This window comes from Ochlerotatus camptorhynchus, unplaced genomic scaffold (genome assembly GCF_037179485.1).
Source record: "Ochlerotatus camptorhynchus isolate MF236.1 unplaced genomic scaffold, CSIRO-AGI_Acam_v1.1 ptg000035l, whole genome shotgun sequence".
Classification (NCBI taxonomy): domain Eukaryota; kingdom Metazoa; phylum Arthropoda; class Insecta; order Diptera; family Culicidae; genus Ochlerotatus; species Ochlerotatus camptorhynchus.
In genome coordinates, this window is record NW_027040526.1 from 902,019 (window position 1) to 928,150 (window position 26,132).

The following is a 26,132-nucleotide window of genomic DNA, read 5'->3' on the forward strand; positions in this document are numbered from 1 at the left end:
AATACTATAGAGATCATATATGTATATTAAATAAAAATTTGGGTTCATCAACATAACGTTGTTATATTCCAATAATAAACTGGGCGTATACTTCCTGGAACACTCTATATCCAATAAAATTGGTGCCTTACATGGATTGACTTTGAACTACGAGAAATTTAAGAAAGTTGCCACTGTCCTTGTGAAAGCTCAGTGTCGACATCGCGAAAATTTCATTTTTATAGATCGATGTCAAACTATGCCAGTTTTACCACTGAGGCAACACAAAAAAGGGCTTAATTTTTAGTCAGCTATTTTGCATGGAGTTCACAATATGTTATATGACGTCTTGTTCGTTTCATTGCTCGAAATAAACACATTTTTTTTTTAATAAAACACCTCTAGGCACACTGGTGGTATTGCTATTTATGTAAAAGGATCAGTTCAATTCCATCTTCGCCACAACGAAGTTATTGATGGAAAATATGTTCTTCAGTTGAAAATGGCATTAAATTGGGTAATTATGGTGTTTTGTATCATTCTCTCAGTTCAAGCTATCAGCTTTTTATTTAAATTTTAGAGAACTGGCTTGAGAAATTTTTACATTCCAGTTAATTAATTATACTTGCCATTGATTTTAACATTAATTGTCATACCTTTCAAAACATCTGAAGCAATCAGATGATTTCTTTAATTTGAAACCATTAGTTAGTGAATATGCGCGTATTTCCTGGTACAGTAGTGATTTATTCAAATTTTAATTCTGTCAGTTCCGTTACTCAAGATGATTTGAAAATAACCGATCATGAAACTTTAGTGGTTAATGTCTTAGACCATGTTAACGATAACGATAATGTTGTAAAATTAAAGTGCTGGAGGAAATGTTTCGAATCTTGTTGAGGGGAAGCGTGGATTTTCCATTAGTTACCGGGACTTTAGATGAATATGCAACTGTTCTTACTATCGTTTTGAAGTCTTGCACCAATCAATTAGTTGAACAAAAGTTTGTTTCTTTGAAAAACTCGAACAGCTGGTATAATTTGTATCTTTTGCGTCTTGAAGAAGTCTTGTAGATCTAATAGTGAATCATTCATTCAACCCCAGTCGGCACCGCCGAGATTTTCACGCCTTGCTTCGGAAAGGAAGTAAAGCCTTTGGACTCCGGTCTATGAGTTGATGGGAACATAGCTAGGGTCCCCGGTAGCATTGGTTCTCAGTACGGAAAACAAGATCAACGGAAAACTAATCAAGGAAAAACTATCCTGGTAATCATTGAACTTTAATGGAGTTTTTGCAATTTTCCAGAAGTTCTCAGAAATGTCCTGAAGTTCTCAAAATTTTCCTTGCTTTTTTTTATTTTAATAGAAATCTATGAAGTTCTTTTAAATTATTTTTTTTCCTGTAAAACACCAAATAATTAATGCAGTTTAAAGATTTATACTGAAGTTCTTGAATTGTCAGATCACGAAACTGCAATTAATTATCAGAATTAATTCTTTGGAATATTTATACTTCCCTGAATGTCTAGACAAGCGTGACGTTCTCGATACTTCTCTGAAGTTACTGGAACCTTCTTAAATTTATTTAAAAATCTTAAATTTTACAAATCTTTCCTCAAATTTAATATACTTCCCTTGAATTTCTGAAAATCTTTGAGCAATTCCCGTCTATTTCCTGATGTAAATTGAGCTACCTTGCATTCCTTGGATGTTCCTTGAAGTTCCCGAAATTTTCCTGATGATTTCAAAACTTCTTTAATCGGGATGTCTTTCAATCTCTAATGTGTCTATCAAACAATGTATCAGGCTAAATACTGAATAAATACAGTCTTGTCCAGTTGATCAGTTTGTTAGTGTATTGCAGCTATGATTGATGGATTCTAAGACACCAAGACCAAAGACCTGAAGTTTGTTTTGCTTCCCTGAAGTTCCCTTAATTTTAAAGAAGTTCTCGAAACCTCCTCTATGTTCCGGTAATTGTGCTGATATTGATATGACATCCATGATGAGCCGGAACATTCTTAAATTTGGAATATTCAAGATTCCTCGAAACATTTTTAAAGTTTTTACATTTTTCTAGAATTTAATGGAAGTGCTCTGAAGTTCTTTGATATTGCTAGAAGCTCTTTGAATTTATCTGAAACTAACTAAAAATCTCAAAATTGAAGTTCTTTGGACTTTCCTAAAGATCTTGGAACATCTTGAAACTTCTCTGATCCACGCATTAGAACACAACATTTTTCTGATGTTCTCAAAACTGCGATGAAGTTATTTGAACTTCCCTAAAAAATCTACCGCATTTTTAGGATATTCATAGAACTCCCCTAAATATCCCGCAATTTTCCTGAAACCCCCAGCACTTGGCTAAAGTTTTCGGATTCATGAGTTTCTCAGAGATTCTTTGAAAGTCTTGTCATTCAAGTTATTTGAACTCTCTGATGTTCTCGAAGCATTCATTGATTTCTCACAATCCTGTGCTTCTCTGAAGTTCATAAATAAACTGAACTGTCTAAAACATCTTTTAAAAACACTGAAGCTTTTCGGACTACTCTGAAACTAACTAAACTAAAACTCTGCACAATTTCAAATCTTGTCTGTACTTTTATGTAGTTTTCTGGGCTGCCCTGAAATTTCCGGAAAATCTTGGAGAATACCTAGACAATCGGAATGCAAACAATGTTTTATACCTACAAAAATGGAGGCCATATACGTAAAAAATTAATGTTACGTTCTAAAAGATTTAATTTTAGATCATATACGACTAAATCTGTAATAAAGGGCAGCACGGAAAAAACGCTGTACAAAATTACCCATTTTCTCTTTAATAATTTGGGAAGAAGAAGTTTAGAGTGTATTGTTTACATTGTATTTTGACAGCTGTCAGTTTTTCAAAAGTTGGAAAAAATGGCGTCACCCGAAAAGCAACGTCGCGAATTTATTTTGCGCAAGCAGCTGCAAAATCCTAAACTCTCTCTTCGGAAAACAACTCTGAATCGTACAGTCAACGGTGAGTCGTGTGATTAAACGTTACAACGAAACTCTGAGCATCGAACAGAAGGAGAAATGCGGTCAGAAAGGATGTTCTATTAGTGATCAGCATAACAAGCATGTCGTGAAAGCGTTTAAGCGGAATCCCAATGCTTCGGTCAGGGATGTGGCCAAAAAGTTGAATCTGTCCAAGTCTTTCGTTCAGTGCATACGTACAAAGTGTAGAAGGCTCCAAATCGTGACGAACGGCAAAATACGGTGGGAAAGTCACGGGCCCGGAAACTGTACACCCAGATGCTGACGAAGCCTCATTGTCTCATTATGGATGATGAGACTTACGTCAAGGCGGACCTCTGGCAGCTTCCGGGGCTACTGTTCTTCAACGCCCAGCACAAGTTTGATGTTCCGGAGGAAGTAAGGAAGCAGAAGCTTTCAAAGTTTGCCAAGAAATATATGATTTGACAAGCGATCTGCTCATGTGGCAAACGCAGTGCGCTGTTCGTGACTACCGGGACTGTAAACGGGAAGATCTACCTCAAGGAGCGTCTACAGAAGCGTCTACCTCCTCTGTTGAAGCTCCACAAAGGCCCTACGATCTTCTGGCTGGTACTAGCTTCGTGCCACTTATCAAATGTAGTCCTGGAGAGGTACAAAGCCAACGGGGTCACTTTCGCACCCAAAGACATCGAAAAATACTGGGCACTACGGAAGAATCCCACGGAGGTCAACTTTGAGGAAGACATGAAGAAAAAGTGAGTTTCTGTACAGAAGGAGCTGCAGCCAGATGTTGTACCGAACCTAATGAGTGGAGTTAAGCGTAAGGTGCGGTATGGTTTTAAAGTTGAATGAAATAATCCCAAAAGCTAACTAATGGGTTATATTTTATTGTCTGAAAGTTTGAAAAGGATCGGTCAACTAAGCAATTTTTGACAACGTTTTTTCTGTTATGCAATTTTAAGTGGGACACCCTTTAGCACATTCAGTATGGCAAGTCTTACGGGTTAATCTGATTCAATTTGTACTCTTGTACAAAAGTTTGCATTATATACTAAGGAACTCAAACATCACGCGATGAAATTCATTCTTATATGCGATTTGCACTTAATCTTTAGCATTCACGTTCCTTTTTGTGCATTGTTATACGACTTTTGGTTGTCTGGGTATCAAACATTTTTTAAATTATTGGAATTGTTCTGAAATGTTCGGAACTTGCCCATACTCGTTAACATCTCCAAAAGCTTGCACTTTCATAAAACTCTCGGAATATGCCTGAATTTATCGGATCAGCCCATCAGACTTCTGAGCTGCCCTGAGCTTAATAGAACTTCTTTACTGTTTTTTCAATTTTCCTCAAGTCCTCTGGACATCTCGAAAGTTTTTTTTTTTTTTTACTTTCTGGAAGTTCTCAGAGCTTTTGTTGCAACTTTCCTGATGCTAATTGAACCGCCTTGAAGTACTTGAAGCTTCCTAGAAAGGTCCCAGAATTTCTCGTAACTTCCATAAATCTCCCTAAAAATGTGGCCACTTCTGTAAAATTCCAGAAATTTTCCTAAAGTCAATGGAACTGCCCCAAAGATATCTTATCTATGGAACTACCTATGGAACTGCCTTGATGATCGAAACTTACATTTTAAGGTCATTAAACTTCCCCGAAGCTCTAGATGATCTTTAAATTCTTGGAACTACACTGAAGTTTTTGGAAAATTCTTGAACTTCTGATATGTTTTCTTTTTCCTTGATTTGTTTCCGTGCTGAGCACCAATGCTAGCGACGCCAGGGAGGCAGCTCCCACACCTGGACCCTACCTATCGACTCATCAACTCATGAACCATGGACCAACGGCTTTACTTCCCGTGATCAGAGAGGTTATGCCTCAGAACATCCCGGTGGCGCCGAGTGGGAATGAGCCCAGGCCTACTTGTATGAGAGGTAATCACGCTTACCACTACACCACCGGCTCCGCTAGACCCTGAGATATGTTTTGAGATGTATTATTTATTTATTTATTTATTTATTTATTTATTTATTTATGACTAAACATCAACAGGCGCCAATGATGTAACTTAATCTAAACATAAAAAGTACTAAAACTAAACATGAATAAGTCAATAGTCATCTCGTAAAAAAGGAACATTGCCAGACAAACTAAACTGATCTAGAAAAAAAAACGAACTAAACCTCCGGCGAAGCAGCTGGCGAGTCAGGTCAAAGTCAAATAGTGTTGTGGAGACCCTATTGAAGTCTCTGTAAACCACCGATTTTGCTGAACATGCTATAATTAGTACGCTGTATGGGCAGGCGCAGAATTGAATTATTCCGTAGGCCTCAGGGTTAAACATTGCAACTAGCTCAAGGAGAACAGGGCAATCGGTGCGTTAAAAAAAAATATGTGCAATTAGCAATGCGCTTGCTGTATCTCTTCGGATCGACAGGGGCTCCAGATGGATAAGTTGCAAACGACTTTCGTAGCTAGGCAATCGGAAGAGATCCGTCCACGGCAGTTTACGTAGCGCATATCTCAGGAACCGTCGCTGAACAGACTCAACTCTTTCGACACCGTTGTTGTAGTGAGGAGTCCAGACAGCCGAGCAGTTTTCTAATATGGAGCGAGACAAGGAGTACTAAAACGATTTAAGGCAGTAGATATCCGTGACGTATTTGGCAATCGTGAAGATAAACCCTAGAATTCTTTGTCGATTGCATACGAGATATGCTGCTTGAAAGAGAGTTGTGTATCCAGAATCACACCTAGGTCCTTAATTTGGCTGACGTGCTCAATTTCAGTGCGTAACAAATCATACGTGAACATAATAGTCTCTTGCTTGCGCGAAAAAGGGATAACCGAGTATTTGGACGGGTAATCCATATGATTCAGAATACACCAATCAGCAAAAGCATTCAGCTGACGTTGAAGGAAGCAACAGTCTTCAATTGAGTGAATTCGAAGGAAGAATGTAATGTCATCTGCGTAAGATAATCGTGGTTCCCCAATTACCAGATTCACGTCGTTGAAGTAAATCAGGAAAATCAGCAAAACTTCTTGAAGACATGCTTGGCATGCACAGTTGTACACACCAACTGCTCATTTGTAAATAACTTTTCACTCAGTTGTTGAAATTTATTTTTCTTTAAAGAAATTGATAGATTAGGATCACAGTTTACTATAGATATGCAAAAAGTTATAGTTATAGTTCGAGATATGCAGCGAGCATTTCTCACTTCATTTTTACAACGCAAGAACAAATACAGTTTATTACTAGAATTAAAATGTACTTTTAATGTAGTATCTATGACAAGCTTCTTTTTTTTCTCTGTTCGGGACCTAACACTACTGCGACCAGTAATTTGAATTTTTTTTACAGTTGCCACTCTTGCATTTATCGCAAGGATCCGACTCCAATTGAAATGTCCCGCTATTTATATCCTTCGGAGTGTTGAAACACCCTCCAAAGGCGCACCCCTTTGTCAGTAAAAATTGGAATTAAGGTATGACACCGATAATGAACATGCATCAGAACCCTAGTCTTAACCACTTCAAACTAGGGAACAACGAATAGAAGATTAGGAATCACATAGATCAAGACAACTAACTCATTTTTTTCCTTGTTTCAAGATCATCCTCGGTAGACAAAGCCGAGTCTTGTCACTATCAACAAGGCATAAAAAGTAACAAGGACTAAGATGTGTTCCTTCGATTACTGAAAAATCCTGTTCCCCTAGTTTGAAGTAGTCAGGACTAGGAATCGGTGGTAGATCTTACATCCCGTAACGTACCACGAAAAAGTGATCTACCCACGTTACGGGGCTGACAAGCTTAAACTCTATTCTATCTACTGCTTCAAAAAGAACTATGTTTCTTCAACTGTGTGCAAAGTTATTAGCAAATAAGCAGTTCGTGACCAAAACTGTGTATGCCAAGTATGCTTGAAGGTTCCCATTCACTTTCCAGAAGTTAATTGAACTACCAGAAACTTTATCATAATGGGTGGAGCAACAATTCTAACTAGAGCGCCTATTGAGATCCGTTGAAAAAGCATTAGAAGATGTAGGTAACGTAGGGTTGCCATTCACCGGTCAACCTCCCTTCACTGATTTTTTTTTTTCTCTGTCAGTTTTTGCGACATAAAATAGGGGAAATGACGGCTTCGGCATGACAGACTATTTTCGTCAACCCAAATTGAAACACTATTTTTACCGGATTTTCTTACGAAAACACTTCGCTGAATGCATACAAACGATTCTTTATGCTTTCAGCTTCAAGTTGACTATATTTTTACCACTGAGAAAAAGCAATCTAGCAAGGTTTTCTTGAAATGCAACACACGCACTACAAATTGTAGCTGATTTCGAGTTGCTGATAATAGAACAGCAGATTTACATGCAGTTCAAATGGAACGGTTGCCGAAGAAAAACTGGTTGCCGACAATACTCGCTCTCACTAGAGAAGATTGGAGCTTTGTAAAAGCGTTTCAAAACAGTTTTTGACAATTCTTTCGACTGAAATTGTTAGAGCAGCTGGCAGCAAAAGATTGTAAACAAACCAATATTGCATATGTGTGCGTTCCTTAGAGAAAAAGGCTATAGAAAGAAGGTCGCTGCTTAGGTTGCCGAAAATACGTAAATTCCCCTATTAACTTTAAAATATCATTAATGATTTCATTATTAAATTTGCGAGTTTTAGAAAGAAAAAAAATTAGTATGCAGTGAGCGGTGCTTGGTTACCTGACGTTAGTCTATACAGGAGCGCATGATCATTTATGAGGCAACCACTGTTTGTATTATTTTCAGTTCAATTGAGGGGCGCTGATTATATCTGGAGGAAGACAGAATATTTCCCCTTATGTTTTTTTTTCTTCTTCAATTCAAATTTGCTCATATAAGCGCAGAGTAACCTGTATGAGCGTTCCAAAATTGCCAAAGATTTTCGTGCACAGGTTTTATTAAAGAGCGCATGTAGATCAAAATTGGTATGCCCTCTTACATATATTTGATAAGAAAAACTCAGTTTTTGAAGCTGGTTGCTTATGGAACCCGCCGAAATCATAGATATATTTAATGTTTTCTGATGGATAGAATGATTTTACCGAAAAACTATATCTATTATGCATTTGCTAAAAGTATTCCGTGTCTATATGATGATGGCAAAAATCTAACACAAAATAAATGTTGGGTTTAGTTCAAGCAGTAGCAGTAGAACTTCCGGCTAAGATATCACATTTATCCACACTGGACTGAAAACAAACGGGCACCACCATTCACCACGTCATCATCGGTCAAACTTTGCCGAAAGTCATAAAATGTGACAAAATATTAGCACAACCATTGACCCACTGGGATAAAACTACGACTGCCACTTCTGCGATATGGCGATTCTATCCGTGTTCACCCCCGCACTCCGGACCATCTTGGCATCGATTTCCCGTCATATCAATAGTAAGTTTTACGCTTTACGATTGCCCCAGTTCTCGCTGGGGATTTAGTTGGATGGCAGAAATTTATCGGAAGGATTATTGCCGTATCAGCTGTATTGAAGCATCGGGAGTTTCCAACTACGTATTTTCGATGAAATAGGAGTCGCATCAATGTGTCATGTAGTTCAATGATATTTTTAAAGCTCATGTCACGGGAAAGTAGGATAGGATTTCGACATTTCAATGTTGGACAGCTGCATTCGATTTCATAGATCCCACTAGGGGTGATAAAAAGCATACGTCAGGAACAGGTAGTCAGAAGTATTCAAAATGCACATAATATTAATCCGCGATGGTTAAAAGCTAAGTTTTTTTTCCAAAAGTAATACCACTTCAATCAACCTTCAGCAAAGTGCCAACCTCCCACTATCCTAGCAGCAATGTTCCACCCAAATCGAATAATAGCAACAATGACGGTAATCCTCAACTCATCTTCTCGAGATAAAGTTGGCCGGTTTGGGAAAAACTGCATCCAACTGTTGATGGTGGAGCGAAAAACTTCTCGCACATGTTGCCAGCTTGAGACCAGCCATAATATCGGAGTTCTGCTTTCGCGAACAAAAATTTAATTAAAGTTGCCGGCAGATATTAAAAATTTAATTTCATAGTTTGAAATCAGATTACATCAGCCATCCTGTTGATCCATATCATGCCCTCTCCCGTATAGAACAGATGATTGCGTTGTTTTTTGCTCCAGTGATGATACCGTTGAGCCCAATTGGTTCATTTTTCGGGACAGAATAATTTCAATGAAATCCTCACCGAGATCACATCGCACCGACACACAACGAATGAACCTATGCAAACACACAATCAATGAAAATGTATCCTAATTATTCACCCATCTCCTGATCTCCCTCCACTAATCTACCCTCGTTCGTTATCGTTTCACATGACTTTAATTATACCACCAGCAGCCCGGTCATGGTGATAGCAAGGGAGAGAGCGTTTTTGTTTGAACATCATTATGAATAAGCTTCCTACTTTCGATTATTCAACGTCCACTCTGCACCGGCACCGGATCGTAGGATCCTTGTTATCCCCGAAATCGGGGATAATAAAAATTACCTCCAAAGCTCCTAAATTAAAACATGGACGATGCCTCACATAATCACGAAGAGAGATATAGAGATACGTACCTCACCGTCGCTGGACCGCTGCCAAGATCGAAGGTAAACTCCACGTAGCCCATGTTGAGGCACAGCGAAATGTAGTCTCCGTACTCATGGTGGCCACTGTATAGCAGCAGTCCATCCTCCAACAGAGGCTTGATTATAATCTGGTTCGGGTTTTTGTTTGATGTTGCGTTCGATTGGACGGAATCCGACGACGAGGTGGCATTGTTTCGTTTCGATTGTTTCCGGTTTTGACCATGATTTCGATCGATCCGGGTCAATTTCCGAGACCGAGGTCAGATTATCGCCCCCGGAGGATGTGATGGTAGGATGGCACAAATATGTTTGCACGTAGGTCATTCATTAGCGAGGTGGAGAATTGGAAAACACGGCGTATTTGGTGACGGGTGGGCGATGCATGCAAAAGAGAAAATAGAGAGATATGGTGTTATTAGAATGTTTGACTGCATATTGATGAGTTTGAGGAAATATACATTATTCATCGACCGTTTGTGGTGGGTACTATAAGCTTGTGTGGCGATGGTGATAATTGAAGATCAGCAAGCTAATCAGATTCATTAAGCAACGCTTTAATGGTCATCACTATGCCTTGTTGGAAGTAGATTGAAATGATGAATGAATGCTGATTGATAATAAAATCGATCATCATATCCATCCAACTTAATACAACATTTAAATCCAATTTAAAATATAATTGTCAAATGATATCGTTTAAGAAAAATGCATTTACACTGGTGGGAATCAATACGATAGAATTCTTCTTTTTCTAGGCTTTTTTTTACTATTCTGTAGCGTGCTGTTCCAGATCCACAGTTATTAATTGAGAGCTTTCTATGCCAACCAATGCCGGAATTTGTATATTGTATGGCAAGCACAATTATACACACCAAAAAATTCTGAATTTTACTGGCGATGTAAACATCCATGCATGCAAACATTCATACATGTAAACTTCCTTTTCACGTAAATTAGCAACTTGCAAGGAATGTTGCAAACAAAAGTGGACAGTTGCATACAATATATGGGATATGCCCTATAAATTTACACGATCTTTAATCTAAATTTGTATGATATATTTTTTTTTTGTATATTAATTTATTTGATAAGGCTCAACCGAATTAACTTAACAGAGCCGAGGATTCATGGTCACTATACAATACATCTTAAAGCTATAGTCAAAAGGTACAACACAATAAACACTTTATCTTCCGCTATCCAAAAAGCCTCCTCCATCAGAACTGGAGCCGCTTCCAGTAGTTTCATTGTATGGCAAATTGTTGTACGCCAACGAGGGTCAGAGCGCGTCCATTGCAGCAATGGACGCAAAACGTGGTCAGCACTCACACAATCATCACGAAACGGTTGCTTTCCAAAGTCGACGACGCATCGACCGAAAGAACTGCTGATGAAGAACAATGAGGAGGACCACACAATGGTTGCTGCCGAGTAAACAGACGATCGCGTAGCACACATCGAGAGTGGCCTGCTTTTGTCGACAGCCGAGTGAACACTGTGTATGATATATGACGCTCCATTTATGTGCATCATAGTAACGGAAATTTACACTACTTTTTTTAGCTGTGTACTCTATGCCCAAGGAAGTAGAGAAAATGCATTGACAATACTGTGCCTTTACTGACTAGTCCACCCTATTTTTTAGTCAGAGGATCGAAACGACGGATAAACTTCTAAAAGATTCTACGATAAGGGTTGATGCATATATTATGTCACGCTCTAGGGGGGGGAGGGGGGTCTAAGATTTTGTGACAAGCAATGCATTAGGTATAGGAAAAACTTCACGATATGGGTGGAGGGGGTAATTTTTTGCTCGATTTAGCCTGACATAATTAATGCATGGGCCCTAAGATTCGAAAAGAAGATTCCATAGAAGGTTCTAAAGAAGATTTCAAAGAAGATTCTAAAGAAGGTTCTAAAGAAGATTCTAAAGAAGATTCTAGCAGAGGATTATAGAGAAGATTCTAAAGAAGATTCTAAAGTATTTTCCAAAGAAGATTCTAGGAGAGGATTCCAAAGAAGATTCTTAAGAAGGTTCTAAAGAAGATTCTAAAGAAGATTCTTAATAATATTCTAAAGAAGATTCTAAAGAAGATTCTAAAGAAGATTCTAAATAAGATTCTAAAAAAGGTTCTAAAGAAGATTCAAAAGAGGGTTCTAAAGAAGATTCTAAAGAAGATTCTAAAGAAGATTCTAGCAGAGGGTTATAAAGAAGATTCTAAAGAAGATTCTAGAGAAAATTCTGAAGAACATTCTAAAGAAGGTTCTAAAGAAGATTCTTAAGAAGATTCTAAAGAAGATTCTTAAGAAGGTTCTAAAGAAGATTCTAAAGAAGATTCTAAAGAAGATTCTAAAGAAGGTTCTAAACAAGATCCTAAAGAAAATTCTAAAGAAGATACTAGAGAAGATTCTGAAGAAGATTCTAAAGAAGATTCTAGAGAAGATTCTGAAGAAGATTCTAAAGAAGATTCTAGAGAAGATTCTAAAGAAGATTATAAAGAAGATTCTAAAGAAGATTCTAAAGAAGATTCTTAAAAAGATTCTAAAGAAGGTTCTAAATAAGATTCTAAAGAAGATTCTAAAAAAGATTCCAAAGACGATTCTAAAGAAGATTCTAAAGAAGATTCTAAAGAAGATTCTAAAGAAGATTCTAAAGAAGATTCTAAAGAAGATTCTAAAGAAGATTCTAAAGAAGATTCTAAAGAAGATTCTAAAGAAGATTCTTAAGAATATTCTAGAGAAGATTCTAAAGAAGATTCTAAAGAAGATTCTAAAAAAGGTTCTAAAGAAGATTCTAAAGAAGATTCTAAAGACGATTCTAAAGAAGATTCTAAAGAAGATTCTAAAGAAGATTCTAAAGAAGATTCTAAAGAAGATTCTAAAGAAGATTCTAAAGAAGATTCTAAAGAAGATTCTTAAGAATATTCTAGAGAAGATTCTAAAGAAGATTCTAAAGAAGATTCTAAAGAAGGTTCTAAAGAAGATTCTAATGAATATTCTAAAGAAGATTCTAAAAAAGATTCTAAAGAAGATTCTAAAGAAGATTCTTAAAAAGATTCTAAAGAAGGTTCTAAATAAGATTCTAAAGAAGATTCTAAAGAAGATTCTAAAGACGATTCTAAAGAAGATTCTAAAGAAGATTCTAAAGAAGATTCTAAAGAAGATTCTAAAGAAGATTCTAAAGAAGATTCTAAAGAAGATTCTAAAGAAGATTCTAAAGAAGATTCTAAAGAAGATTCTAAAGAAGATTCTAAAGAAGATTCTAAAGAAGATTCTAAAGAAGATTCTAAAGAAGATTCTAAAGAAGATTCTAAAGAAGATTCTTAAGAATATTCTAAAGAAGATTCTAAAGAAGATTCTAAAGAAGATTCTAAAGAAGATTCTAAAAAAGGTTCTAAAGAAGATTCTAAAGAAGATTCTAAAGACGATTCTAAAGAAGATTCTAAAGAAGATTCTAAAGAAGATTCTAAAGAAAATTCTAAAGAAGATTCTAAAGAAGATTCTAAAGAAGATTCTAAAGAAGATTCTTAAGAATATTCTAGAGAAGATTCTAGCAGAGGATTCTAAAGAAGATTCTAAAGAAGGTTCTAAAGAAGATTCTAATGAATATTCTAAAGAAGATTCTAAAAAAGATTCTAAAGAAGATTCTAAAGAAAATTCTGAAGAACATTCTAAAGAAGGTTATATAGAAGATTCTAAAGAAGATTCTAAAAAGGTTCTAAAGAATATTCTAAAGCAGGTTCTAGCAGAGGATTCTAAAGAAAAATTCTAAGAAGATCCTAAAAAAGATTGTAAAGAAAATTCTAAAGAAGATTCTAATGAAGATTCTAAAGAAGATTCTCAAGAACATTCTAAAAAAGATTCTAAAGAAGATTCTAAAGAAGATTCTAAAGAAGATTCTAAAGAAGATTTTAAAGAAAATTTTAAAGAACATTCTAAACAATATTCTAAAGAAGATTCTGAAGAAGATTCTAAAGAAGATTCTAAAGAAGATTCTAAAGAAGATTCTTAAGAAAATTTTAAAGAACATTCTAAAGAAGGTTATACAGAAGATTATTAAAAAGATTCTAGCAGAAGATTATAAAGAAGCTTCTAAAGAAGGTTCTAAAGAAGATTCTAAAGAAGATTCTAATGAATATTCTTAAGAAGATTCTAATAAAGATTCTAAAGAAGATTCTAAAGAAAATTCTGAAGAACATTCTAAAGAAGGTTCTAAAGAAGATTCTAAATAAGATTCTTAAGAAGGTTCTAAAGAAGATTCTAAAGAAGATTTTAAAGAAGATTCTAAAGAAGGTTCTAAACAAGATTCTAAAGATGGTTCTAAAGAAGATCCTAAAGAAAATTCTAAAGAAGATTCTACAGAAGATTCTACAGAAGATTCTAAAGAAGATTCTAAAGAAGATTCTAAAGAAGATTCTAAAGAAGATTCTAGAGAAGATTCTAAAGAAGATTCTAAAGAAGATTCTAAAGAAGATTCTAAAGAAGATTCTAAAAAAGATTTTAGAGAAGATTGTAAAGAAGATTCTAAAGAAGATTCTAGAGAAGATTCTAAAAAAGATTCTTAAGAAGATTCTCAAGAAGATTCTAAAGAAGATTCTAAAGAAGATTCTAAAGAAGATTCTAAAGAAGATTCCAAAAAAGGTTCTAAAGAAGGTTCAAGAGAAGGTTCTAAAGAAAATTCTAATGAATATTCTAAAGAAGATTCTAAAAAAGATTCTAAAGAAGATTCTAAAGAAAATTCTGAAGAAAATTCTAGAGAAGGTTATACAGAAGATTCTTAAAAAGATTCTAGGAGAGGATTCTAAAGAAGATTCTAAAGAAGATTCTAAAGAAAATTCTAAAGAACATTATAAAGAATGTTATACAGAAGATTCTCAAAAAGCTTCTAGGAGAGGATTCTAAAGAAGATTCTAAAGAAGGTTCTAAAGAAGATTCTAGAGAAGATTCTAGAGAAGATTCAAAAGAAGATTCCGAAGAAGATTCTAAAGAAGATTCTAGCAGAGGATTATAAAGAAGATTCTAAAAATGATTCTAGAGAAGATTCTAAAGAAGATTCTAAAGAAGATTCTAAAAAAGGTTCTAAAGAAGGTTAAAGAGAAGGTTCTAAAGAAAATTCTGATGAATATTCTAAAGAAGATTCTAAAAAAGATTCTAAAGAAAATTCTAAAGAAAATTCTGAAGAAAATTCTAGAGAAGGTTATACAGAAGATTCTTAAAAAGATTCTAGGAGAGGATTCTAATGAATATTCTAAAGAAGGTTCTAAAGAAGATTCAAGAGAAGATTCTAGAGAAGATTCAAAAGAAGATTCCGAAGAAGATTCTAAAGAAGATTCTAGCAGAGGATTATAAAGAAGATTCTAAAGAAGATTCCAGCAGAGGATTCTAAAGTAGATTCTAAAGAAGATTCTAAAGAAGGTTCTAGCAGAGGATTCTAAAGAAGATTCTAAAGACTATTCTAAAGAAGATTCTAAAGATGGTTCTGTAGAAGATTCTAAAGAAAATTCTAGCAGAGGATTTTAAAGAAGATTTTAAGGAAGATTCTAAAGATGATTCTAATGAAGATTCTAAAGAAAATTCTAAACAAGATTCTAAAGATGGTTCTAATGAAGATTCTAAAGTTGATTCTAAATAAGATTCTAAAGAAGATTCAAACGAATATTCTAAAGAAGATTGTAAAGAAGATGCTAAGGAAAATTCTAAAGAATAGTCTAAATAAGATTATTAAGAAGATTCTTAAGAAGATTCTAAGGAAGATTCTAAAGAAGATTCTAGCAGATGATTATTTTTTTTTTTCCTTTGTTCGGGACCTAACACTACTGCGACCAGTAAATTGATCTATTGTAGTATATCCCGTGTCCTTAGTTTAGTGCATGTCGTAGTACTCCATCACTATTGAGAAATGATGAAGTATTCGATTTTTTTAGTTGCCACTCTTGCATTTATCGCAAGGATCCGACTCTAATTGAAAGGTCCCGCTTTTTATACCCTTCGGAGTGTTGAAACACCCTCCAAAGGCGCGCCCCTTTGTCAGTCAAAATTGGATTCCTTAGCAACTAAATTAAGGTATGACACCGATAATGACCATGCATCAGAACCCTAGTCTTAACCACTTCAAACTAGGGAACAACGATTAGAAGATTAGGAATCACATAGATGAAGACAACTAACTCATTTTTTCCTTGTTTCAAGATCATCCTCGGTAGACAAAGCCGAGTCTTGTCACTATCAACAAGGCATAAAAAGTAACAAGGACTAATATGTGTTCCTTGGATTACTGAAAAATCCTGGTTCCTTAGTTTGAAGTAGTCAGGACTAGGAATCGGTGGTAGATCTTACATCCCGTAACGTACCACGAAAAGGTGATCTACCCACGTTACGGGGCAGCAGATGATTATAAAGAAGATTCTAAAGAAGATTCTAAAGAAGATTCTGAAGAAGATTCTAAAGAAGATTCTAAAGAAGATTCTAAAGAAGATTCTAGCAGAAGATTCCAAAGAAGATTCTTAAGAAGGTTCTAAAGCAGATTCTAACGAAGATTCTAATGAAGATTCTAAAAAAAATTCTAAAGAAGATTCTAAAGATGGTTCTAAAGAAGATTCTAAAAAAGCTTCTAGCAAAAGCCATTCATTCTAGACCAGCGTTTCTTAATCTATGGGTCGTATGGCTGGGTGGGTCGCAAAAGTTCAGACAACCTGGATATATTTTTAAAATTTCTTGCAAAATTTATCTGATTTTACAATTATGTTTGTATTATCCAAATTGAACTACAATAACAATCTATTGGACTTATCTTTTTTTCTAGTAGGCTTGAAATCCAAATAACAAAAAAATTGTAAAAATTTAGGCGAATTTTTATCCAAATTGATTGAATCTTAATATTTATTTATAGTTATTTGAGCGTTCAAAATCATTTTAGAATGCCAATGTTTTTTTTTAATTAATGGGTTATGTTGGGCGTTTTTAAGGTTTGTATTTTTTTTTTCGTTTGCAGGGCTATTCTATCATTAATTTTAAGACTAATCTGGCGTTTTCAGTCAAATTTGGCGATTTAAATGGTGTTTTGCCTTTTTTTTTAGCCATTTTTGTCGTTTATAGGACCATTCTAACGGTTTATTGATACATTGCAAAGAGTAAAGATTATTTTAAGAGTTATGTGGCAGTTTTAGTTATTTGAAGACCATGTTGGCAATCTTAAAGCTATTCTAGGTCATTTCAGTGTTTTAAGGCCATTTTGCTAATTGGAGGCTAGTTTAGCTATTATGAGACGTTTAATGAATGACGCCAAATGACGAATTGCAGAAGATCGACCTTCTCTGATTTGCATAAAATTTTGCATAATAGTCTGTTATGAGCAATTATTCACATTTTTAGAAAAAGTTCGGCCATTTTGGATGTTGTATTTTTTTCTTAATGGCGTCTTTGTAATTTTCAATAAATTGTAGCACGGAAATGTCACTTCTGATCGAATAGACATATGAGACAAAGTTGGATTAAAAAATAATGTCTTTTAAGGAACATAATTATATTTTTTTTTGTATTTAGAGTCAGTGTTAACGACTCAAATATCTCGAAAAGTGTATATTGAATCTTTCAATTTGTTATTTTAAATCTCATAATAATCAAACTTCTAGAATATTTAAAACCACTTAAAAACGGACAAAAATTGCTGAACAAGAGCTTTTGGTCAAATATTTGATTTTTTTTTTGCTGGCACGCTTTTTTATGTAATTTTTACAAAGGAAGCAATATTTGAGACATTGTTAATCATTATCTGTGTAAAAACTACAAAAAAGAACTAGTTAACAAGAAGTTTAAAATATGACCAAAAGTTAATGTTGAACGATTTTTGTCAATTTACATGTTTCCATGGTTCTTAATAGTCAGTAAGTTTTCTTTTTTCATGACCATTATTCAGAAAATTAATTATAATTATGGAGCTATAATTATTGAAGTATTTTTTTTTTTCCTTTGGTTTTGTTTTTTCCGTCGATCTTGTTTTCCGTGATGAGCACCAATGCTACCGACGTGCCAGGAAGGCAGCTCCCATACCTGGACCCATCAACTCATGAACCGGAGACCAACGGCTTTACTTCCCATCCGAAGGAAGGCGTGATCAGAGATGTTATGCCTCAGAACATCCCTTCGGCGCCGACAGGGATTGAACCCAGGCCTGCTGAGGTGAGAGGTAATCACGCTTACCACTACACCACCGGCGCCGTTGATTGAAGTATTTTAGTTTTAAAACTTTTTTTTAATTTTTATCCAAAATTAAAAATAAAATAAAATCGTGATTGTTTTTCACAGAATAACATTGCTTATTAAAAAAAACTTTGTCTCTGACGTCATTTCGATCAGATGTGACGGTTGAGTGCTACAGTTTATTGAAAAATTTCAAGGACGCCATTTTGAATAAAAAAACACAAAATATACCGAATTTTTGCAAAAATGTAAAAGCAAACAAACAATTTTGCAAACAATTTATTAATGATGTCGAATTTCTTAACGGTATCCCTTTTTGTAGAGCTTTTGGAGTGTGTTAATTTATTTCCTTATAATTCCGTTATAATTGCTTATCTTTTAACAGATACGCGTACTTCGTCTACTGCTTGCAGACTTCAGCAGTTTCAAGCACTCCGAGTACGCGTACATGTCAAAAGATAAGCAATTTTAATGGAATCAAAAGGAAATAAATCGACACTCTCCAAAAACTCTTCATTTATGCATAGTTTCATGCACATCGAAGAAGGGAAGAAGGTCGAGCCATATTTTTATCCTATTTGCCGTGGAACTGGTCAGGCAGTAACCTTTTTTATGTTTTTGATTTTACTAATTCTTTCTTGACTAGGTGCGTCTACCAGAAGTTTTTAATATTAGATTAAATTTGCTCCAAAAATATAAAAACATATTTACTGGAAATTTTTAATTGAAAAACGAAATATTAAAGAATATCTGAAATTCTTTTTGATTTCCAAAGTAAATTAAGTGGCCTTTCTGTTAAAATTATTAGACTTTTTTTTTTGAGGGCCTGATCTTTCGGGAGGAGGGATCATTGTTAATATAGACCCATGAAGTGGCATATTTTGATGTTATCGGTGTTTATATCACGGGATCCAAACCATATAGAATGTTTCTTCCTTCTGCAATGATGGCACTAAAACGACAATGATCAAGTTGCGCCTTCTTAAATACACATTACATAACGCTATCTTTAGATCTTTCTCATATGGATGGTTCCCGTCTTCAGCAAAGTTGTTCAAATGGAAAAGACCTATCTTAAAAAATAGAGATTAGTTCAGAATTAACTCTCCAGACAGCATTAGTGTGACATTCATCCGTCTTGGGTAAAGTTATTCAGATGAACAAGACCGATCCTAATGTAAAGAGTTTAGTCCAAAATTCAATCACCAGGTGGCGCTAGTGTGACATCCATTTTGTCCTAATATAACATCTTGACTAGATACAAGCTTCCCGTCTTAGCTAAAATTGATCAGATGATCAATTTAAAGACGGAAACATTATATTTAGTCCATAAATTAAGTTAGGGCAAACAATTCAAAACTAATGTCACACTAGCGCTACTTGATGAGTGAATTATGTGACAAACTCTTAACCTTAGGATCAGTCTTGTTCATTTGAAAACTTTACCGATGAGGGAAGCCTTATATCTAGTCCTTAAATTAAGTTAGGACAAACAATGAAACATGAATGTCACACAAGTGCCACTTGTTGTGTGAATTCTGAACTAAACTCTTTACCTTAGGATAGGTCTTGTCCATCTGAACAACTTTACCCAGGACGGAAATTTTCTATGTATTCCATATGTTGTTAGGGTAAACAATGCAACATGAATGTCGCACTAGCGCAACCTGGTGAGTTAATTTTGAGCTGAACTCTTCACCATAATATAGGTCTTGTCCATCTGAACAACTTTGTTAAAGACGGGAACCTTCTTTCTTGTCAAGATGTTAAGTTAGGGCAAACAATTCAAAAAGAATTACACACTAGCGCCTTTTGATGAGTGAATTCTGAACTGAACGCTTTTTCTTAAGATAGGTCTTGTCCTTCTGAACAATTTTTCTGATCCATATCAGCATGATCTGTATATAGCGTTATACAATTTTACGCATATGATCAAATCTCAATGATTTCTGAGATATTGAACTTATTTTTTGAGATAGAGGAAATTTATGACAAGCATAGACCAAAACAGAAAAAAAAAGTTCAATAGCTCAGTAATCCTTGAGACTTGATCATATGCGTTGAAAATTTCAGCACGGGATCCACTTCCAGTGCACTGCAGTGGTTTCATTGTATGGCAGTATCGCCAACGGGGATCAGAGAGCTTTCATTTCAACAGTGGACGCAAAACATGGTCAGTACTCACACACTCATCACTAAATGGTTGCTTTTTAAAGTCGACGACGCATCAACTGAAAAAAACTGCAGATGAAGAGCAATGAGGAGAACCACACAATGGTTGTTGCAGAGTACACAGACGATCGTATGACACACATCAAGAGTGGCTTGTTTCTATCGACAGTCGAGTGAACACTCTAAATATGATCTTGTGTTAAGCATTTCTAGTCCATGCTAAAAATATGTCAGTTTTGAATCGATCCCTTCCGATTTGAATGAAACATGTTCGCTGCTATCACTGGTTGCATTATTCAGCTAATTTTTCTTCTTCTCTAGAATAGCTTTTGAAGGGCGTATTCAACAAGTAGATTATGTTTATTAACACTTCGAACACGCTGCCTCCGGTAAAATGTGTAACGGTAATCTTGCAAAGTTTGAAAAATCATAGCTCAGCCATTTATGGACGAATATTAAATTTATTTACGTCATTTGAAACTACAAACTATAACATTTTGTTCGGTTTGAATACATTTAAAATCCATCGATAAATTGCGAAACAATGATTTTTCAAATGCCGTTACACATTTTACCGCAGGCATCGTGTTCGGAGTGTTAAAAAAACATTACATTTAAATCATTGATCTGATCAAAACATATCTGTAACAACACAAAAAAACCGGCCAAGTCTGACAGCCCCCATATCGGAGAATAAATTGTTTGTAATTTAATATACAATCATGGAAAATATATTGTGTTGCTAGACATTGCGACCAACATTTGAAAATGGTCTAAAATGTTGAAAATTCAAAATAATTATTTTTGAAACTCGCATTTACTTGAGAATTATGCGCGTAGAATCCAAAAAATAAATAAATGAAATTTCGTTACATTTTGAAAGTCAATAAAAATTTAAAAACTTTAAAATTATTTGAAGCAAGTTACCAGTTTAAACTCTCACCAAATTTTAGGGTATTACTTCAGCTTTCTTTAGAAATAATACAGCGTGATATTTTGATAACATCAATGGTTAATGTTTTTTCTTGCTAAGGATTTATTGAGGTTTTTTTATATTGAACTTAGAGTTATTTGCTTGTCATAAGGAAAAGCCGTTGGAATAGATAATGTTAATGCTAGAGTATGCATCTTTGCTGGACCTTATTAATGAATCATTGCAGACTGGACATGTGCCACACATTTGAAAGAAATCCTTAGAGGTTTCTATTCACTAACATTCTGGAACGAATAAAGTGGAAGAGTTTCGTCTCATCAACATGTTGCACATATTCGAGAACATTTTAGAACTTGTTGTGAAAGGCCAGCTGCTGGAGTATTCAAATAGAAATAGTTTGTTAATACCAGAACAATCGAGAAGATCATTCTTGTGAAACCGCGTTGAAATTGATGTTAGTGACGTGGAAAGATAACTTGAAGTGTAAAGATACGATTGTTGCTGGTTTTTAGACCTAAAACGCACTTTTGAAACAATTTTTATGCCCTTATTGTTAAGCTTATTCAAGCGCTTTGGAGTTACATGTACTGCATATAAATGGTTTAAAATCTATTTAAGTGACAGGACTCAACATACTGTTTTTAATGATTCTGTTTCAAATCCCGTGAGGGATAACCTTGGAGTGAAGTGTATTAGGGCCCCTTTTATGTATCATGTATATTAATGACTTGCGACGTGTTTTACGATTTTGCGACATTAATCTTTTTGCAGATGATACTGTGATATTCATTGCAGCTAAGGATTTATATGATGCCGTTTTACACGTGGATGAAGATTTGCGTTGTCTAAACAGATGGTTGAAGTATAAGCAATTGAGTTAGTGAGAACGTCTCCGTTGTAATTGATGATGAGGCTATTGATCGCGTTTGGGAAATTAATTATCTTGGAGTGATTATTGGTGACAACGTTTAGTTCAACACACACATTGACAATGTCATCAAGAAAATTGCCTAGAGCTATGGAATCCTATGTCGATTTAAAAACGATTTAACTATGACCAGTAAAATACAGCTATACAAATCAATCATCTCTTCTCATTTAGACTTTTCCCTTTACATTTGATTTCAGGCCAATGCAATAGAAATATTGAGATTACAGCGCTTGCAGAATAAAATATGATTTTGAGATGTAATCAATTCACTTCCTCAACTTTGATGATAGATGCTTTAAAATGGTTGTCGGTTAAGCAAAGAATTTTATATTTGACTATGGTGTTCATTTTTAAAGTAGTTATCGATTGCTTTTGAACTAAAGTATCGTCCCAAATGCATAATTGACTTGTTAACTCAGGAACAATCGATTTATTTGATGTTTTCTGCTCGATGACTCAAAATGGACGATTAGGCAGAAGTAGTACTCTACCCTAGTTTTAATCTTTTCGAGAAGGGCACAAGGGTTTGAGTCTCGCACGCGTATTACGAATATATACACTACGAAAATGTCATGTAAATTTAGGTTCCCTGAGACCGACACATGTAAGCGGCCCTTTTGACATAAGAATCAGTTGAAAGAAACAAGAAAATCAATTCAATGAAACGTTCTCTTCGTAGATTTGCTTATGTTTTGGTTTGAGAACACTTAATTTTACATGAACTGTTTGTTTACGTTCCATGATTTACGTCCAACATGGATTACGTCTCGTGTAAAATTAGTTATTTATTAGTGTGTAGAGGACTGAATTTAACATTTAATAAACATAAACAATTGAACATTGATGCTTATTTGGAAGATGTCTTGAATTACTGGTAAGGTTTCTGGCTGAAAGTAGGGTGTTCGTGAGCATTCCTGACATTGCTGGAAATTACGATATCATTAGATTGTGGGGTTGCTAGTGTATTAGAATGCATTGTTGGTTATTCATGATGTCTTGATGGCTGGGAATGCTCGGGAATATTTGAGGTGGACAAAAGGGTGAACAAGGAGCTGAACGCGGAAGATTTTTCACATTTATATTGCAATGAAGCACCTGAAAAGAGATGAGGGAATTTATATCTGTAACTGTAACCAGTTCGTTTTTGTATGCAAATCTGATTAAATGTCATACTTAATTATCTTAAAAATAAATCGTTCTGCTTAATCCTTTGTAGAGGTGAGCAGAGGCTGTATCATTATTATTCTCTTTAAATATGGTCCTTCAATGGGTTTTTGATGATTTTATCTTGTGGTTAAAGTAAGTTTAATATTATTTATGAAAGAGGTTTTTAGCCTTTGCTTGATTGGAAAGGATATAAGATTCCATTTCTTATGGTTCAATTGGCAACGGATTCAAAGGTTTTTTTTTTTATCGATTACCTCATATTCATATTTTTTCTTAAAGCATTTCTAATATTTAATAGAATGTACCATAGTCAAATTTTAAATTGTTCAATTGACATAGTACTGGCAACAATAGATAGCAACTTTTCCAAAGGTATACAAACATTAGAAAACGGATAAATATACATATATCCCTGGGAAGTCATGAATTCATTTTCAGTTTGGGAGACGAAAAGTTTAAACCAAGGTTCTTCCCATAACAGTGAATTAAGTCCCACTGAAATGATTAACGTACTACCACCACCTGAATCCATATTTCATTACCATAAATCTGAAGCAAATAAATCACGCCAAACTGCTCCCTGGAGCAAAGGCCATCTTTGCGTGGATCGACTGACGGCTGACGGTAACCCGTATGCATACCACAGCTCGCAAACTCAAATTTTGTCAACATGCGATACAAAATTGATGTACCCCACAGATTACGTAGCAAACCTCACCTCCTACTTCTACTGAATTGTTGGTGGAGGCGGCTGAAACATACATAATTATCCCGCCCAGAATCCGACAATCCGGCTGCAAACAACAATATCCACCGATCCAGTCAACCAGCAAAACGATGCACGGAGCCCCGGGTCGAGCGTAAAAAAGACCCCCGCTAAACACGCAACTAAATGATAATTAGATCGCCACCGATGTTACGATACATGATTTATAATTGCATAAATTAATTTTCCGCGCATTAATATTCGCAACTCGTCTACGACACGGTGCGAAACATTGCTCTCCATGCACAGTGGGTCAGATATGCAATTAATATGACTATTCCAATATCTCTTAAACTATCTATCGTAAACAGATGGTTCGCAACTCATTCGCAAAGATGGCATCATGATCAAATTGTTCACTTTGATATTGTAGAAACATGATGTCTTTAGAAAAGTTGTTAATTGTTGTTTCCGAGTTTTTTTTTAATATAATAAAAACTGGTTAAAACATCATGGAATGGTGAATACAATGATATTCGTTATATTTAATGTTTTGAAATGGTTGTAATGTATGTGTTTTTACATGGTTGTTAATGTAAACTTTTTTTTTCAGGAAGTAGATGTATCAAAATCTGAAATTTTGCTAATTAATAGCAAGGGTAATACCACAATCTTTGGAGAATAATGTCGAACAACTTCAAAATATATGCTTAATTAAAATTATTCTGGGTATTTTATCTGCAGATATCAGTAGAAACTTTTGGAACTATCTTGAAGGTTTAAGTTCAACTACATCCATTAGATTGCTTTCAGGTCAATTAAATGGGAACACAGCTAGAGGATCAGGCACAATAATTGTAATTTTTACATCAAAATTATGAATTCGATAGCAGTATTAACAATTTTTCGAAGCATCAATAAGGTTAAACAAATTTGCTCTTTACAAAACTGGTAAACAAAACTATTTGATTGGAAAACTGTTTTATCAGCAAAAAAGTCAGTTTAATCATTTTATTTTTGTTTGTTTTCCGTGCTTAGCACCAATGCTACCGACGCCAGGGAGGCAGCTCCCACACCTGGACTTTACCTATCGACTCATCAACTCATGAACCGGGGACCAACGGCTTTACTTTCCTTCCGAAGATAATATCACCATGTTTAAATAAGATAACCACAGTTAAATTTAAAATGGCCACAGAATTGGTCTCAGAAGCCTATCAATTGAGTAGTCTCAAGGGAAAATCTCAAAGCTAATTCGATTTATTTTAGTTGTTTTATTGATTTCGATTATAATTGTGAATACAAATTACTCTTAAGGCAGTTTTGATTGAGAAATAATAGTTATATATTCACTACGGTTTTATTATTTTGTTAATGCCAATGTTACAGCATTACTTATTGGCCTAGCTTTATTGTTAGACAACCTAAATCGAGCAACTACAATCTGCCGAACAAAGTCGTAGAATATAGAGCTGGGACTTCAACTATCCGGATACTTCAGTTTTTATAATAATATTACTTTCAGACAAATGGAATATCGTTGAATTGAAATTCAGTATACAAAATACCATTCTTTCCAGTGCCCAATATTGAAATAAAATTAATTGAGAAAGCGTTGAAATGGTTATCAGGCAGTAATTATCCGGATATCCGGATAGTGAAATTTCAAATTTATTCTCCCTTTAACAGTTTTCTTTTTTGCTGTTCTAAATATTTGCCAAAATGTTGGTTTTTAGGTGCCCATGTGACCTGATGTGGAATGAGAGATCTGTGGATTGCCAAAATTAAATTAAATTTTAAAAATAAAAATATCCGGATAATCCCGAATCCCAGCACTCTAGAATATACATAAAGGCCACTTGTATTTCTCGTTGGCTCCAAATAGGTTATTCCACCAAAAATACAGCAGTATCGGGAGACTATAAAACTCCAGCATGTCCCCTATAAATTATCCATTAGTCATAGTAATCGGTATATTATTTTTTTTTTAATTAATTTTAGTTGTACAGGCTCAATTGAATAAACTTTACAGAGCCAAATTATCATTTGTGTTATACATTATTAATAGCTTAAATCTAAAATTAAAATCTAAAGTTAAAGGAATTGAACCGAGTACTTGCGGTCGTCTTGAGGTTAGTGGAGATTTACAGTTTCATGGATGGGGAGAGGAAGAAGGAACCCTAATCGGTGTATTAATCATCATAAATATAACTCTTAAATGTACCTGCTGATCAAAGATAAGTGTTCCGTGTACAAATAAACTGACCAGGAGAAAATGTATTCCGTGTTTGCGTTAGTATATCCGTGAAAAACCAGGGGAACGTCTAGTGTCCGTGTTTTTGAGTACCATAAAAATACATATTGAATAAAACCTACCAGTTGTACGAAAGTTTTCAAAGAAGTCCGGAAAACATGTTGTAGGGTGGGCCAAAATG

The 26,132-nt window shown here is 34.8% G+C and overlaps 1 protein-coding gene across 2 annotated transcripts in view; it reads right to left on the reverse strand.

The window, feature by feature from the left end:
• SP2353 overlaps positions 1–26,132 on the reverse strand; it is a 741,117-nt gene that overhangs the window by 94,937 nt on the left and 620,048 nt on the right. For both annotated transcript variants that reach the window (XM_065231894.1, XM_065231886.1), the window contains one exon: positions 9,577–9,716. In XM_065231894.1, coding sequence (XP_065087966.1) covers positions 9,577–9,716 — 140 coding nt within the window. The remainder of the gene's footprint in view (positions 1–9,576; positions 9,717–26,132) is intronic.